The 14,205-nt window shown below is 40.3% G+C and overlaps 1 protein-coding gene across 1 annotated transcript in view; it reads right to left on the bottom strand.

Annotated features, from left to right (window-relative positions):
* Window positions 1–14,205, bottom strand: part of CA8 (carbonic anhydrase 8) — a 53,852-nt gene that overhangs the window by 17,864 nt on the left and 21,783 nt on the right. Inside the window, exons 4-7 of the mRNA XM_042869385.1 lie at window positions 9,191–9,286; window positions 6,381–6,443; window positions 4,975–5,023; window positions 1,989–2,101 (exon numbers count right to left, since the gene is read on the bottom strand). Coding sequence (XP_042725319.1) covers window positions 1,989–2,101; window positions 4,975–5,023; window positions 6,381–6,443; window positions 9,191–9,286 — 321 coding nt within the window. The remainder of the gene's footprint in view (window positions 1–1,988; window positions 2,102–4,974; window positions 5,024–6,380; window positions 6,444–9,190; window positions 9,287–14,205) is intronic.

The raw sequence follows: 14,205 nt of genomic DNA on the forward strand, positions 1-14,205 counted from the left end.
TTCACACAAGGCTTGATCTCTTTCCAACAGAGTTCAGCAATGAAACTTCTCCAAGAACTGTATTTGCAAAATATTATTCTCCAGTTGTCTGCACACATTTTATTCAAATCTCACAAAACTACTTACCAAAAACTACTCTCTGATGGAAGTGCAGATGCATAGCATAAGAATATCACTTGTACTAAAGAAACAGCAATGAACTCTAGAAATTCATACTCTGATGCGGCAGTCCTGATTTGTTATTTTGCAGTTCATGGCATGAATCTTATCCAATCTCTCTCTGTTCCAGAGCCACCTCTCAGCTGCACACTATGTCGGTGGCAGTGTGAAGTCCTCCAAGCCCCTCCATGACTTGTAAGTTCTTCACCACTGCAAAGCTCTGGACTGAATTTATACCAATCAGTGTACTTCAGCAATACAAATGCATTTATTCCTCAAATAAAGCTGGGTACGGTCCAAAATTCTAATCTTTTCCCTAAAAACTATGTATCTATGTGAAGATATCTATTTAAGAAATATTCAAGATGTGCTCAATAATTAATGCAAAAAAGCAATAACAAATAATGGGTTTTAATAACAATGGCACAATATTTCTCTTCTGGGGATCTATCCCCTTCACATCATATTCACCGTTTTGTCTTGCAGTAAATGAGCACATACAATTAATTAAAGTTGCATTTTTCTGCTTAATTCTTCTCTCATTCACCCTTCACACAATCTCCTAGCATACACAAATACCTTGAACTGTGCCCTCTTTTGTCCATTGACTAGATTAAAAAGGAATAGAGAAAACAAAATGTGTAACTAGCATGAAATCCAATTTTATACAACGACTTAGTCTTATGAGTATGGTTTTCACACTTCCAGTGAAGTCCTCTTATTTGTCCATATCATTTCCAGGCAATTAGCTGCTGTGTTACAAAACAAACTGCCTTTAAAGTTATTCTGAATCTAATATCACCAACAGAGTTATGTTTCCATCTACTCAGTAGTAAGCAGCCATAAAACTTACCCTTTTATAAGCAAAGAAATACCAGATTCAAGACTGATAGGATACGCTTAACTTCTAGCTAACAAAGAAATAAGCTTACTGGGAGCAATCACTTTCACCTGTGATTAGAACCAGAATTCACTTTCTGTGTGAAAATAATCAATGCTAATTCAAAATGATAAGTTGTTAAAACATTGTGCTGGGATGACTAGCAGAATTTTAGATTATTAAAATTGAAATAACATCAACTTATCATCTTTTATATTTTTTTTCCTCCCGTTTGCACATTCTCCAGAACAGGCAGTAAAAATTAATGTACTCAACTTCAAGGATTCTAAATAGTTTCACTTAGGTTATATCCACATTTCTCAGGTTGGGATTCACAGAATGAAGGAGAATAACTGTCAGGAGCTTTCACTGTTTTTACTGGGCTTATTTGCAGACAGGTTTGCAATTTCTTTCATTTGACTGTTAGATATTATAAAGAATATACTTTAAAATACATATAAAATTAAATTTAAATAGGTCATTTCCATTTGACATTTGTCACAAAATAGAACTAAAAAAAAGAGCAAGGTAAGCAATGTATAGTTCAATTCGATACAGCTAGCCTGCACTATATTAACATTTTTATTCTCCAGGATGTAGTATCTCCCTGTGCATTTTTGTTCCTTTAACATCAAAAAACAGTGGTATTTGAAAGCTTACAATTACAAAGAATTGAATTTCTTTTGCCAATTGACTTCTTTCTTTTCTTTCACTTTGACTTAAATACAGAATTATTTTAAATGCAGATGATAAACGATAACAAGGTTTTTCATCTCTGACCTTTGCGTTGCCTTCAGTGACTCAAAAGGTTAACCTTTACTTGAAAAGCCATGTACTGATCTAATGGGATCTTCATGGAGAACAGACATAATGCCCCATATATATATTTGCACACTATAACCTTTAGCTCATAACCATATTCCAAGGTCACTTCAAGCAGAACTGTTACCTGCACTTGGGACACAGTCAAAGGATAGCGAAACAAAATCCAGGTGACACCTTCGCTGCAGGGTGGAATTGTTAGGGAGCCCTCATACACCCAGTAGTCACGAAGTAGAGGATCTGAAATTAAAAGAATTTTAATGACATTAAGGAAGAGGATTGTACCTTTTAATTATGATGGCTTATGACAGCCATGAGCTTTCTCATATGATGAAGTTAGTATGCAGAAATCTAAGGTGTGAATTTATGACCTGCTAAGTACTGTTAACTACTTTCTCAAGTGAACACACATAAACACATACTTACTACATAACAGTAACTTCCTCTTGTAGATTGATTATAGAATCACAGAGTCATAGAATTACTCAGGTTGGAAAAGAGCATCGAATCCAATTGCAACCTAACCATACTACCCTAACTCTAACAACCCTCGCTGAATCATGTCTCTGCGCACCACATCCACACAGTTTTTAAACACATCCAGGGATGGTGACTCAACCACCTCCCTGGGAAGCCTATTCCAGTGCTTAACCACCCCTTCTGTAAAGTTTTTCCTGATATCCAACCTAAACTTACCCTGGTGCAACTTGAGGCCAGAGGTTATTATTTTAAAGATCAAAATGCCACTTTATAGAAATGGCAAATAGCATAAGCCCAATCCCTTAAACTAACAGAATAAATAAATAATATGCTGGGAAAAACTCTCCATATTTCCTGATTCCACATTCTCTACTGCAGTAATTGTTGTTAGACTTGCCCTCACTTGGGCCTAGTTCCACATTTCAAAAATGAACGGAGGAACGAGAGCTCTTCTTGCCACTCTGGTCAAGTAGAACCTCAAGCTTACTACTCCATGGAGCTTAAAGTTCATAGCTGGATTGAAATTTCTTATCTCCAAGACAGGCAGACAACTTTACTGTGAAAAGACATCCCATTTTGAAAGTAGGAAGGCCATGGTGATCTAGCAGTGACTAAATTCTACATCCAAACAAAACTTTTCCATTCATAATTCAGGTGCCATATTTTTCAAGATGCACTACTGTCTCCTAACTCTGGCAAAGTGAGTTGAGCTTCATAGAAAAAGAAAAACCTTAAGAAATCACTCCGTTTCTCATGAAAACATATCACACGGAGCTGTTCTTTGCTGCTCTGTGAGTGTAGGCCACACTCACAAATGACTTCCTAACCCAGCTGAAGAAATAGAATATATTACCTGATCTGAAAAGAGGGTAAAAACAAACAAACCTGGAGAGGAATTGGACACTCATGACATGGAAGACCTGAGGGAAGGTTCTGACTAACTTGACAAGGACAGGATGGGAGGCTGGAAATTGAAATAAACTTGTTTGGTTGACCTAACCTATTACTGCCATTTGGTACCAGAGAAGAGGAATATCACACAGAATAGTGTGATATTAGATAGATATCAGACAGGATGGTGTGATATCTATCTATCAGTAAAATTAAATCTTACTAGTGAAACCTGCGCTCCTCAGTGAATGGATTTTGTTTTGTTGGTCTCATTTTCCTTCTCAGTTACAGGATTTCATAGCAAGAAGTTGCACTGTCAAGCACTCAAAAATTAAGAACTGCAAGAATTAATTCAGCCCACCATGTGCATGCATTGTAGCACTGTCTCATTACATGATCACACACATCATTTACTTGCAAAGATGGATGACTCTATCTTTAAAAGCAACAGCTAACATTTGGCTTTTTAGTAACATATGCGGTCCTAGGTCTATTCAAATCCTGCTTTTTACAAGGATTGTTCTTTTTCATTTTTTTGTATTTCTAGTGCACTCATTTCTTCAGTGTCCAAGTGCTTCACATACATTAGTTCATCCTTCCAGAACCTCAGTGAGGTGAGGAAGGACAGATTACCCCCAATTTTTAAAGCTGGGGAAGTGAGGCACAGAGAGATTAAGTTGAAATGCATCTATTCATTTGAAGTGTTCAATATGAGATGCTTAGAACCTGATTTCTCAGAGTAGTTAACTTTCTATAGCACTTAATGGAGTCAGAGCACTGCTCCCATTGACTTCAGTTGCAGGTATAAGCACTCAGCACTTCTGTAAATCAGACCCCTTGATCTCAAGTCGGGCACCTAGAAAATGAGGAATACAGAGTTAGAGATCACTTATGAAAATTTTGGTTTATGTGACTTAATCAGCATCAAACCAGGAACTGTGAAGCATGGGTTCTGTGAAAATAACTTCTGGTAAAGCATGTTTTATAATACATGTTTATGAAAGGGCACAGGTAGCCTTAGTTCCTGCAATTTCTAAATGCTGAGCACTTGACCTTGCAACCTAAATAATACTCCTTTGATAAAAATTAATATAGGTTAATATATAATGGGGTTCTTTTACAAAATTGTTTAAATATCTTATTACTGTGGCATGGAATTTAATTCAGAAGCATTCCTTGAAGAAATATTTACTTCATAGAATTTTTTTTTAAAGAAGTTTTTTTTCAAGGCAAGGTAGAGTGTTTCTTATTGTTATTCTTGGCTATATGAATTTGAATTTGCCTCCCACTTACACTACCCTTTGTATCCTATACAACTGCAATTGCATTATGGCATTGTCACTGCTTCCAAAACACTAACTTGTTAAGTGGGTAACCTTCTACATTTTGAAGTGAAAGCAGGCCTCTGTTTAAATAAATCATCTCCCTATTTCATGTAACAGTAGAGAAAAGATTACACATCACTATCCATGTAGGTGAGATAATAAATCATCAAGAATGTTGCCAGCAGTGTATAGGCTGCAATATCACATTCCACTCAAGTGAGAAAGGTGTGAATTTATCCCAAGTTTAACAGGAAATTCTACCCCGCTGCTATTAGCACCGTTACGTGGAAAACTGTACTATCATTTGGTGGGAGATATTCTCAACATTGCAGTTAGACTGCTCTTTAGTTCAGGACTGTTTCAGCCTTTGCAATTACCTAGTAATCCACCCACAGAAAAATAAGTAAAGGCACCTACCTGGTAATAAAGAGTTGGGATTAAAACAGGGTATAGTTTTGGACTTTCCCTGAAAAAATGAATACAAATGAATCTCATCTCTAGCTATGATGAATGGAAAGGTAAAATACTGTGTGTTTTCTAAAATGAAACCTTCATTTCCTGTGAAATCACTACCATCATTTAATTATCACTGTGTTTGTCCTTGCAACCACACAATAGTTGTGGTTTTCTCTTTTCGATTTTTTTCTGTATTTTACTTCTACGATTATCACAGAAATTTGCTAACTTACTGCCTTTAGTAGCTGCGCTCTTCTCCAGGCCCCAGCCTTAAAATACTTTCTCTACATGAAATTCAGGACTTCCATACAAAACGAGTTTAAAAAACAAGGGACAAAATGATCATTTCCTTGACTGACAGAAAACACTTATCAAATATCTTATTAAACTTATCATTCCAATAATTTAATGCAATAAAATTTTATGTATGCAGTAGCATGTTTGATGCTGACACTCCAAAAGTCACTAGCATAAAATGCTTGTAATAACAAAGCTATTCACCATCTTACTCTACTTAGCTTTGCCTTTAATGATCAAGCTACAAAGTTCTGTGGACTAATGTTTCCACAGTTGCCTTAACAATGAGTTTGTAATATTACATATAACTACTGTTTATCATATATTATTTGCTTAAAAGATCTTAAACTCTCTTCTAGTAAGTCTCTCATTTTTCTGTACTTCACCGTCCTCTGAAGTGAATGGCTTGTCTCTCCAAGCCAAAATACAACTGCTCATTAATATAGCACAAAATACTTTAAAATCAAAGACAAACATGATTATTTCTGTTTTATAACAGACAGAGGGATGGAAATAACTTTCCCAAGGTAATAGTGTTAGCTTTCTGGAAAGTGCTCAAGGCTTCTAAATACAGCTATGCTTTTTATCTGTTCTTCAGTATCCCCACATATAATCCATACAACAAGGCAGCACTGTGTCTTTGTTGATTTCCCACTGCAAGTTAATAAGGGTATTCAATGCATCTATTTTTTTCCTCTACAAATAAAATCCACACAAGTTTGCAAATGCTATTATTAGTGCTCACTAAGCATTCTGTAACAATGCTTACATTCATACTGACTCCATACTGATAATCACTGGAAATGTGATACTTGAAATCAGTTATCAATCAGACAGATCAAATTTTTGGACATCACAAAAAGGCATTTAACTACAAAGACTATACATTAAATGAAAACACTGTAAAATACTGAGCTTCTGATGTAGGCCACTGAACTACAGCTTTCACACATGGTTTTACTATAAAGGAGTTTGAAAACATTCTTTCAGTTTCAGTGTTTCATACACACTTTTCACACACTTACTTCATCTTGTTTGTGAGGGAAGCATCTCTTCAGATGATGTCTTACCTTGTACTGGATGTCCTGGAGAATTTCAGTTACAGCCTTTAGGCCTACATGCTCTTTTCCTATCTGAAATAAAATAAGCAAAGATGAAATTCAGTCTTTCGCTGTTTTCTGAACCCATAAGGCAAGACAGAAATCAATCAGAACACTAAGTTCTGAAATTGTTTTGAGTTAAGCTACCCAACCTCGTGTTAATCAAATATACTGATACACAGCAATTCCAAACAATGAAATCTCTATACAGGCATCAGCCAAAATTAAACAGGATTTTAAAAACTTCAACATGAAGACAGAAACTGACAGAACAAAAGCCATAGTTAAATCTGGTAAGTTTTGAGTAAGCCTGTTTTGTAGCATATACTGTAAGTAAATTCAAAATCATGCAGCACTGTGACAGACAAATGCCAAGAATACAATTTGTCCTTAACAGTTTTTTGTCAGAAAAGCACATAGAAAGGAACAGAATGAACAAACATGATGGATACTTTTTGAATTTGCTCCCATGGTGCTGCTAATCTGGCTCTGAGGCTCAAGGGAATGTTTCTTCCCTGCCTCCAGAGTGCAGAATGGCAGATCCTCCCCCTCCATGCACCTCCGGCTTCTGCAGGCAAAAGCCTGGCTCTCTGCAGCACTGTCCTTGAAGACTGAATGTCTTCAAGGTGTGGAAGATGGGGTTTTCAAAATAAACCAGTTTCCACGAATGTTGTTCACTCTGTATGCTGATTTCAGTTGCTTCTGATCTACATCACCATCCAAAGACCCCACCTTTTACATTCAGAACAACACTGGCAAAACAGAAACATTCAGAACAGCTTTCTGCTCGACTTCTTTGCCAGTGCATACACATAGGAGGTGAGGAATGAAATGGGCATGAGTAAGAACAGAACAGCTGGATGAAATTTGTTCATTTATTGGGACTTGTTGGAGTACAATCAAAGAATCATTGAAGCACTGACTCATAGAATAATTTGGGTTGGAAGGAACCTTTAAGATCACCTAGTTCCAAACCCCCTGCTTTGGGCAGGGACACCTCCCTCCAGACCAGGTTACTCAAGGTCCTATCCAGCCTGGCTTTGAATGCTTCCGAGGAGAGGGCATCCACAACCTCTCTGGACTGCCCTTACAAATGATATAATCGTTATTGGAAGGAGATAATTGAACATCAATAAAATGTAACTTCTATTGCTAGAAAATTAAGAGAATTCTCTCTTTTCTCAAAAAAAAAAAAAAAAAAAAAAAAAAAGGAATTTCTATTTAAAATCTTCAAATTGATAAAAGATATTAAAATCATTTTGAACATGTCTGGAGCCCCCCAGTACAAGAAAGATGGAGAGCTGTTGGAGAGGGCCCAGAGGAGAGCCACAAAGATGATCAGGGGCATGGAGCATCTGCCCTAGGAAGACAGGCTGAGGGAGCTGGGCTTGTTCAGCCTGGAGAAAAAAAGGCTGTGGGGTGACCTCATTGCAGCCTTTCAGTACCTAAAGGGAGCCTACAAACAGGAGGGGAATCAACTCTTTGAAAGGGTTGATAACAGCAGTGCAAGGGGAAGTGGTTTTAAGTTGAGGGAGGGAAGATTTAGGTTGGATGTCAGGGGGAAGTTCTTTACAGAGAGAGTGGTGAGGTGCTGGAACAGGCTGCCCCGTCCCTAGAAGTTTTCAAGGCCAGATTGGATGGGGCTTCCTGGCAAATGAAAAAGCACTTTGGAATGATTAAAAACTCAGATTAAATGGGAGTCCAGAAATAGAAAATGTATCATTTAAGTTTTACGTTTGTTTAAGAACTTACATATAACTTTCTAACCATCTCCAAGGTTACCTCTGCTGGAATTAGAAGGTGACTTACATAAGCAATTATGACACAGCCCTCCAGGATACAGAACTGAGAGAATAAAAACTTCCTAACTTCCATTTTTAGCAGTTCTATCTCAGTGTTGGAGACTAACCAATGTACCTTTACGTTCCAACAGAGGTAAAGCTCAAAGGCATTCACAAACTTGTAATGAAAAATGACAAATTAATATCACTGTGAAAGAAAAAACATTTGATCTAAGCATGAATTCTAAACTTATTCCTACCAATCCATTTAAATAAAAAAGTTTGCCACTTCTCATGAGAATGATGAGAAACTGATAGTCGTCTTTATAGGGTGAAGCCCTTGAAAAATTTTCAACAGCAATTAGATTATGGGCCTAACTTCCCAGCTTGCACATCTTCTCCCCAGTAAGCCTCAAGTCTCTGTGTCTCTGGCTCTTCTGAGAGTCTGCAGAAGATTCATTACAACACCAGTCTGATGTCTCTGAATAATGTGATCTTATCTCACATTTCTCCCATGTGAAATAATATGCTTGCACCTGTATTTAAAAAGACGCCATTCTACTACTGGCTTTTGGGTCAATGGGTCATTAGGTTTTCTTTTCCTCTTTCCTCCTCTCTTCTGTGCATTTCCCCAATTCCTGCACAGCAGGCTCAGGCTGGAATGGAGAAGATATCAGAGAGATATCGAAGCGCCTCCACCTCCTGACAGGTCCCCTCACAGGCACGGTGAACGGATGCCCAATTACAGTCAGATGGTTTGATTACGTATCAACTCTTCTTTAACTAATGTACATTAAATATACCATTTAAGCAAGATTTACTCATTTAGCTAGCATATGCACAGACAAAAGGACAGAGAACTATCTTTTGAGTAGAATCCCACGAGTTATACAATATTTTATTTTAAGAAATTATTAAAAATGAAAGAAAATGTGAAGGAACCCATTTTCCTCACACAAATGACATTTCATGCTAACACATGCAGCACAGGAAACTTACCTGTACAAATAAAGCAATGATAGCTATGCCGTGCTTCTTCCCTACTGCTTCATCAATGCTGCTGTATAGTGTGGAGTTCCAGTGCATTAGATGAAGCTGAAACAAAGAAGTATAAATAGGTCAGTACAGAAAAGTTTTGCATTTAAAAAAAAAAAAAAAAAAAAAAACACCAGAAATTAATTTCAATTAACAAGGCCTCCACATGCTTGAGCATATACATGCATGTACATGCCTGTGTCTATGCATGTATACATAAATGCATTTCTATTAAAAACACCAGGTATTCCAAGGGAGAAAAAAAAAAAAAGCTGCAGAAGAAATTATTTATGGTCAGTTACCAAATGTCAATAACAAAGGTGTAGATTACAGTAACTCTCTTACTTTGAATGCTGAAATAAACAATGTAGCTAATCCAGACTGCCAGCGCTGCCTCTCAGTCTGCCAGGTATAACCATGATTATGGACATAGGCTGTCCAGATATGTACTTGACTGGCTGACGGCCTATCTCAATGATACTTGTCTCAAACATCATCTTACAAGACGAGTCATTCAAATCTCAGTAGTAAAAGTAGTGAAGTGATATCAGGAGAGGTTAAACAAAGAAGTTAAGCAGAGAAAATGGCTCAAGAAGCACCTTCAGGACAGGAGAGAAAGAGATGCTAAAGAGGAAAATGAGGGCCCTCAACTGCCTTCTTTGACTTATAGGATTGAATGGATACAGGTCAGGCAGGAGACACCAGATTGTAAACATGAAGTCTGTTCTAGTGAGGTGTCAGAGCTGTCTGGCATGATTTGGGAAGTGACGTTTGAGAAAAGTGCTATGAAACTGACTAACAGACAGGAAGGAAGGAAGGAAGGACAGAAGGATGTAAGCAAGGATGGAAGGAAGGGAAAGAGGGGGAGGCTGGGAGAGAGAGATACTACCATCTGCTGTGAGCTAACATGCATTGCAAGCACAAGTTTTTCCAGTACTGATGCTAAAAAGTATTCTCTGCATCTGGATTTGGTAACATTGCAGAGCTTAGGCATCCTAAGCACAGTTGCTTTTAAGTTTATTTGCCAATGACGCCTGCACACTCCAAACAGCTTTAAAAACTGTGCATTCTTAAATTTAACTCCATGTAACATCCATTCTATACAAGTGATCAGTATTTTGATTGGACATGTGTAAGAAGTTAGTGTAATTCTCTTACTTAACATCATTTCCACATTCAGGCACAGCAGTTTTTAAAACAGACAGTGTATCTTTCTATTTGGTGTTTCAGTTTTGTCCAGTAACTGCTTCTGACAGAGCAGGAATTAACTGAGGGACTGCAGGTTTCAGTTCCTCTTCCCTTATTTCACCTCTGAGGCACTACTCCAAATTATTGCAATTTTAAAAGCCTTTCTCAATATGAACTTTTAAATGAATCGCAGAATCACAGAATTGCCAGTGTTGGAAGGGACCTCAGGGATCATGAATCCCCAACCTCCCTGCCACATGCAGGGCCACCAACCTCCACATTTAATACCAGACCAGGCTGCCCAGGGCTCCATCCAGTCTGGCTTTGAACACCTCCAGGGACGGGGCATCCACAACCTCTCTGGGCAGCCTGTTCCAGCACCTCACCACTCTCTCTGCAAAGAACTTCCCCTTGACCAACCTAAATCTTCCCTCCCTCAACTTAAAACCATTTCCCCTTGCCCTGCAGTTACCTACCCTTTCAAAGAGTTGATTCCCCTCCTGTTTGTAGGCTCCCCTCAGGGGCTGAAAGACTGCAATGAGGTCACCCCACAGTCTTTTTTTCCCCAGGCTGAACAAGCGCAGCTTCCTCAACCTGCCTTCCTAGGGCAGGTGCTCCATCCCCCTGATCATCTTCATGGCTCTTCTCTGGACCCTCTCCAACTGCTCCCTGTCTTTCTTGTACTGGAGGTACTCCAGATGGGGCCTTACAAGAGCAGAGTAGAGGGGGACAATCACCTCTCTGTCCCTGCTGGCCACCCCTCTGCTAATGGAGCCCAGGATACCATTTCCTTCTGAGCTGCAAGTGCACAGTTGGTTCATGTTAAGTTTTTCATCCATCAGGACCCCCAGGTCCTTCTCTGCAGGGTTGCTCTCAAGGACCACTCCTTCCAGGCTGTATGGATGCCTGGGATTCCTCCAGCCCAAGTGCAAAACCTTGCACTTTGCTGTGCTGAATCTCATTAGGTTCACCCAAGCCCACCATTCAAATCTGTTGAGGTCCCTCTGAATGGCATCCCTTCCTTCCACCATGTCAACCGCACCACTCAGCTTGGTGTCATCAGCAAACTTGCTGAGGGTGCACTCAATTCCATCATCGATGTCATTGATAAAGATGTTAAAGAGCACCAGTCCCAGCACAGATCCCTGGAGGACGCTGCTCATTAGTGGCCTTCACCTGGACAGAGCCATTGATGACCACCCTCTGTCTGTGTCCTTTCAACCAATTTCTTATCCATTGAGTGGCCCACCTATCATATCCACATCCCTCCAATTTGGAGATAAGGATGTGGTGGGGGACCGTGACAAAGGCCTTGCTCAAGTCCAGGTAAATGACATCGGTCGCCTTTCCCTTGACCACCAATGCTGTCACTCCATCATAGAAGGCCACCAGATTGGTCAAGTGTGTCCTTCCCCTGGTGAAGCCATGCTGGCTGTCTTGGATCACACGCTCATTCCTCATGTGATCAAGCATGTCATCCAGGATGATCTGTTCCATGATCTTCCCAGGCACAGAGGTGAGACTCACCAGCCTGTAGTTTCCCAGGTCCTCCTTGCTCCCTTTCTTGTAAATGGGAGTGATGTGACCCTTCCTCCAGTCATCTGGGACCTCACCTGACAGCCACAACTTTTCAAATATGATGGAGAGCGGCTCGGCAACCACCTTGGCCGGCTCCTTCAGAACCCTGGGATGCACGCCATCCGGCCCCATAGACTTGTATACATTCAGTCTCATGAGGTGGTCTCGGACCTGCTCTGCCCTTACAGTGGTGGGGATTTACCGCCCTGGTCCCCACCTAGAGGTTTAGGGATGCAAGGCTCAGGGACGTGAGAAATATTAGAATCCTGGCCGCCAGTGAAGACCAAGGCAAAGAACTCATTCAGTACCTCAGCCTTCTCTTTGTCCATTGAAGCAAGTTCTCCTTTACATTTACCAAAGGAGGTACACTCGCTTTGGCCTGTCTCTTCTGGCCAATGTACCTGTAGAATGTCTTCCTATTATTTTTCATGTCCCTCGCCAAATTCAGTTCTGCCTACGCCTTGGCTTTCCTGATCCCACACCTGCAAGTTCGGACAGCATCCCTGTATTCTTCCCAGGTGACATGCCCTTGTTTCCAGAGCTTGTACGCACCTTTCTTTGCCCTCAGCTTGTCCAGCAGGCTCTTGCCAAGCCACGCCAGTTTCCTACCTCTTCTGCCCGCTTTCTTATTCAAAAGGATGGAGAGCTCTTGTGCTCTCAAGAAGGCATCCTTGAAGAGAAGCCAGCTCTCCTTAACATCTTTATTTTTAAAGACAGCATCCCAAAGGATCTTGGCCAACAGTCCATTGAACAGCTTAAAGTTTGCTCTTCCGAAGTTCAGGGTCCTGATGCCACTCTTTGCCAGGCCCACATCCCTTGAGATCACGAACTCAACCAGGGCATTGTCACTGCAGCCCAGGCTGCCACCAACCTTAACGCCTTTAATGATCTCCTCCGCATTGGTGAGCAGCAAGTCCAGCAACGCTTCACCTCTGGTTGGTCTGTCCAATACTTGCACCAGAAAGTTATCATCAATGGATTCCAGGAGCCTCCTGGACTTACTGCAGCTCACCGTGTGATCTTTCCAACAGATATCCAGATGGCTGAAGTCCCTGATCAGGACAAGAGCCTGTGAGCACGATGCTTCCCATGTCTGAAGCAAGAAAACCTCATCAACAGTCTCCCCTTGATCAGGTGGCCTGTAGTACGTGCCTATTACCAGCTGGCCTTTGTTAGTCCAGTCCCTAATTCTAATCCACAGGCTTTCAACCTATTGCTGACTGTTTCTCAGTTCTATCCACTCTTTGACATAGAGGGCAACTCCCCCACCCTTCCTACCTCATCTCTCCCTTCTAAAGAGGCGATACTCCTCAATGGTGGTATTCCAGTTATGGGAGTCATTCCACCATGTTTCTGTGATAGCAACAAGGTCATAACTTTCCAAGCACATCATGGTTTCCAACTCGTCCTGCTTATTTCCTAGGCTGTGTTCATTGGTATAAAGACACTTCAGCTGGGCTTTCCCTCTCACCACCTTTATAGAGGATCTAGGATCCCCTGGAACAGCAGCATCCCCAGCATCCCCCTGCCCCAGTCCCTAGTCCAAATGAATCTATCATAAATCAAATTGAATTTCAAACTATCATTGCAAATAATTCTATTTATGTCAATTAAAGGCATTTGTTGTAGTAAGAAAGGAAACTTAAAAAAAAAAAAATTGCACATGAAAACACTAATACAAATGTTCTTGACTACAGAATTTCTAGACACCCAAATACTCCTTGTTAGAACTAATTTATTTTGAATGTACTTGGTGTCATATTTTATTGTACATTAGAAGCTTTTCTATAAATTTAATTTGCCTTTGGCTTTTAAAGGAATAAAAACAAAGGACCAAACAATAAAAACCCAATCCCTCACTTCACCCAACACAGAAGAGCTGCCACTCAAGAAGATAAAGCACTGCATTTTCCGGAGAGAGCCTGGAGTGTGCAGGAGCCATCCGCCAGAGGGGGCTCATGCAGTCCCATCACCCCAACCAAGCCCTGACATTCAGGAGGGAATGTGAGCCAGCTGCGGGCAGGCGGAGCACACACAGGAAAGAAAAAGGTTGCAGTGACTGCAATCCTGATGGAAACGTCCTTGGTGCTGTGGAGAACAATGCTACATGGCAACGCTATTCATTTTGTTTGAAATGTCAAAGCAAGCTTTTCCTTTGGTGACTGGAACAATAGAGCTGAGAGCGATAGCCAAATTTAAAAAGAGCATTACTT

The sequence above is a fragment of the Lagopus leucura genome, unplaced genomic scaffold (genome assembly GCF_019238085.1).
Source record: "Lagopus leucura isolate 7727_CA_CO unplaced genomic scaffold, USGS_WTPT01 Super-Scaffold_100002, whole genome shotgun sequence".
Lineage (NCBI taxonomy): Eukaryota > Metazoa > Chordata > Aves > Galliformes > Phasianidae > Lagopus > Lagopus leucura.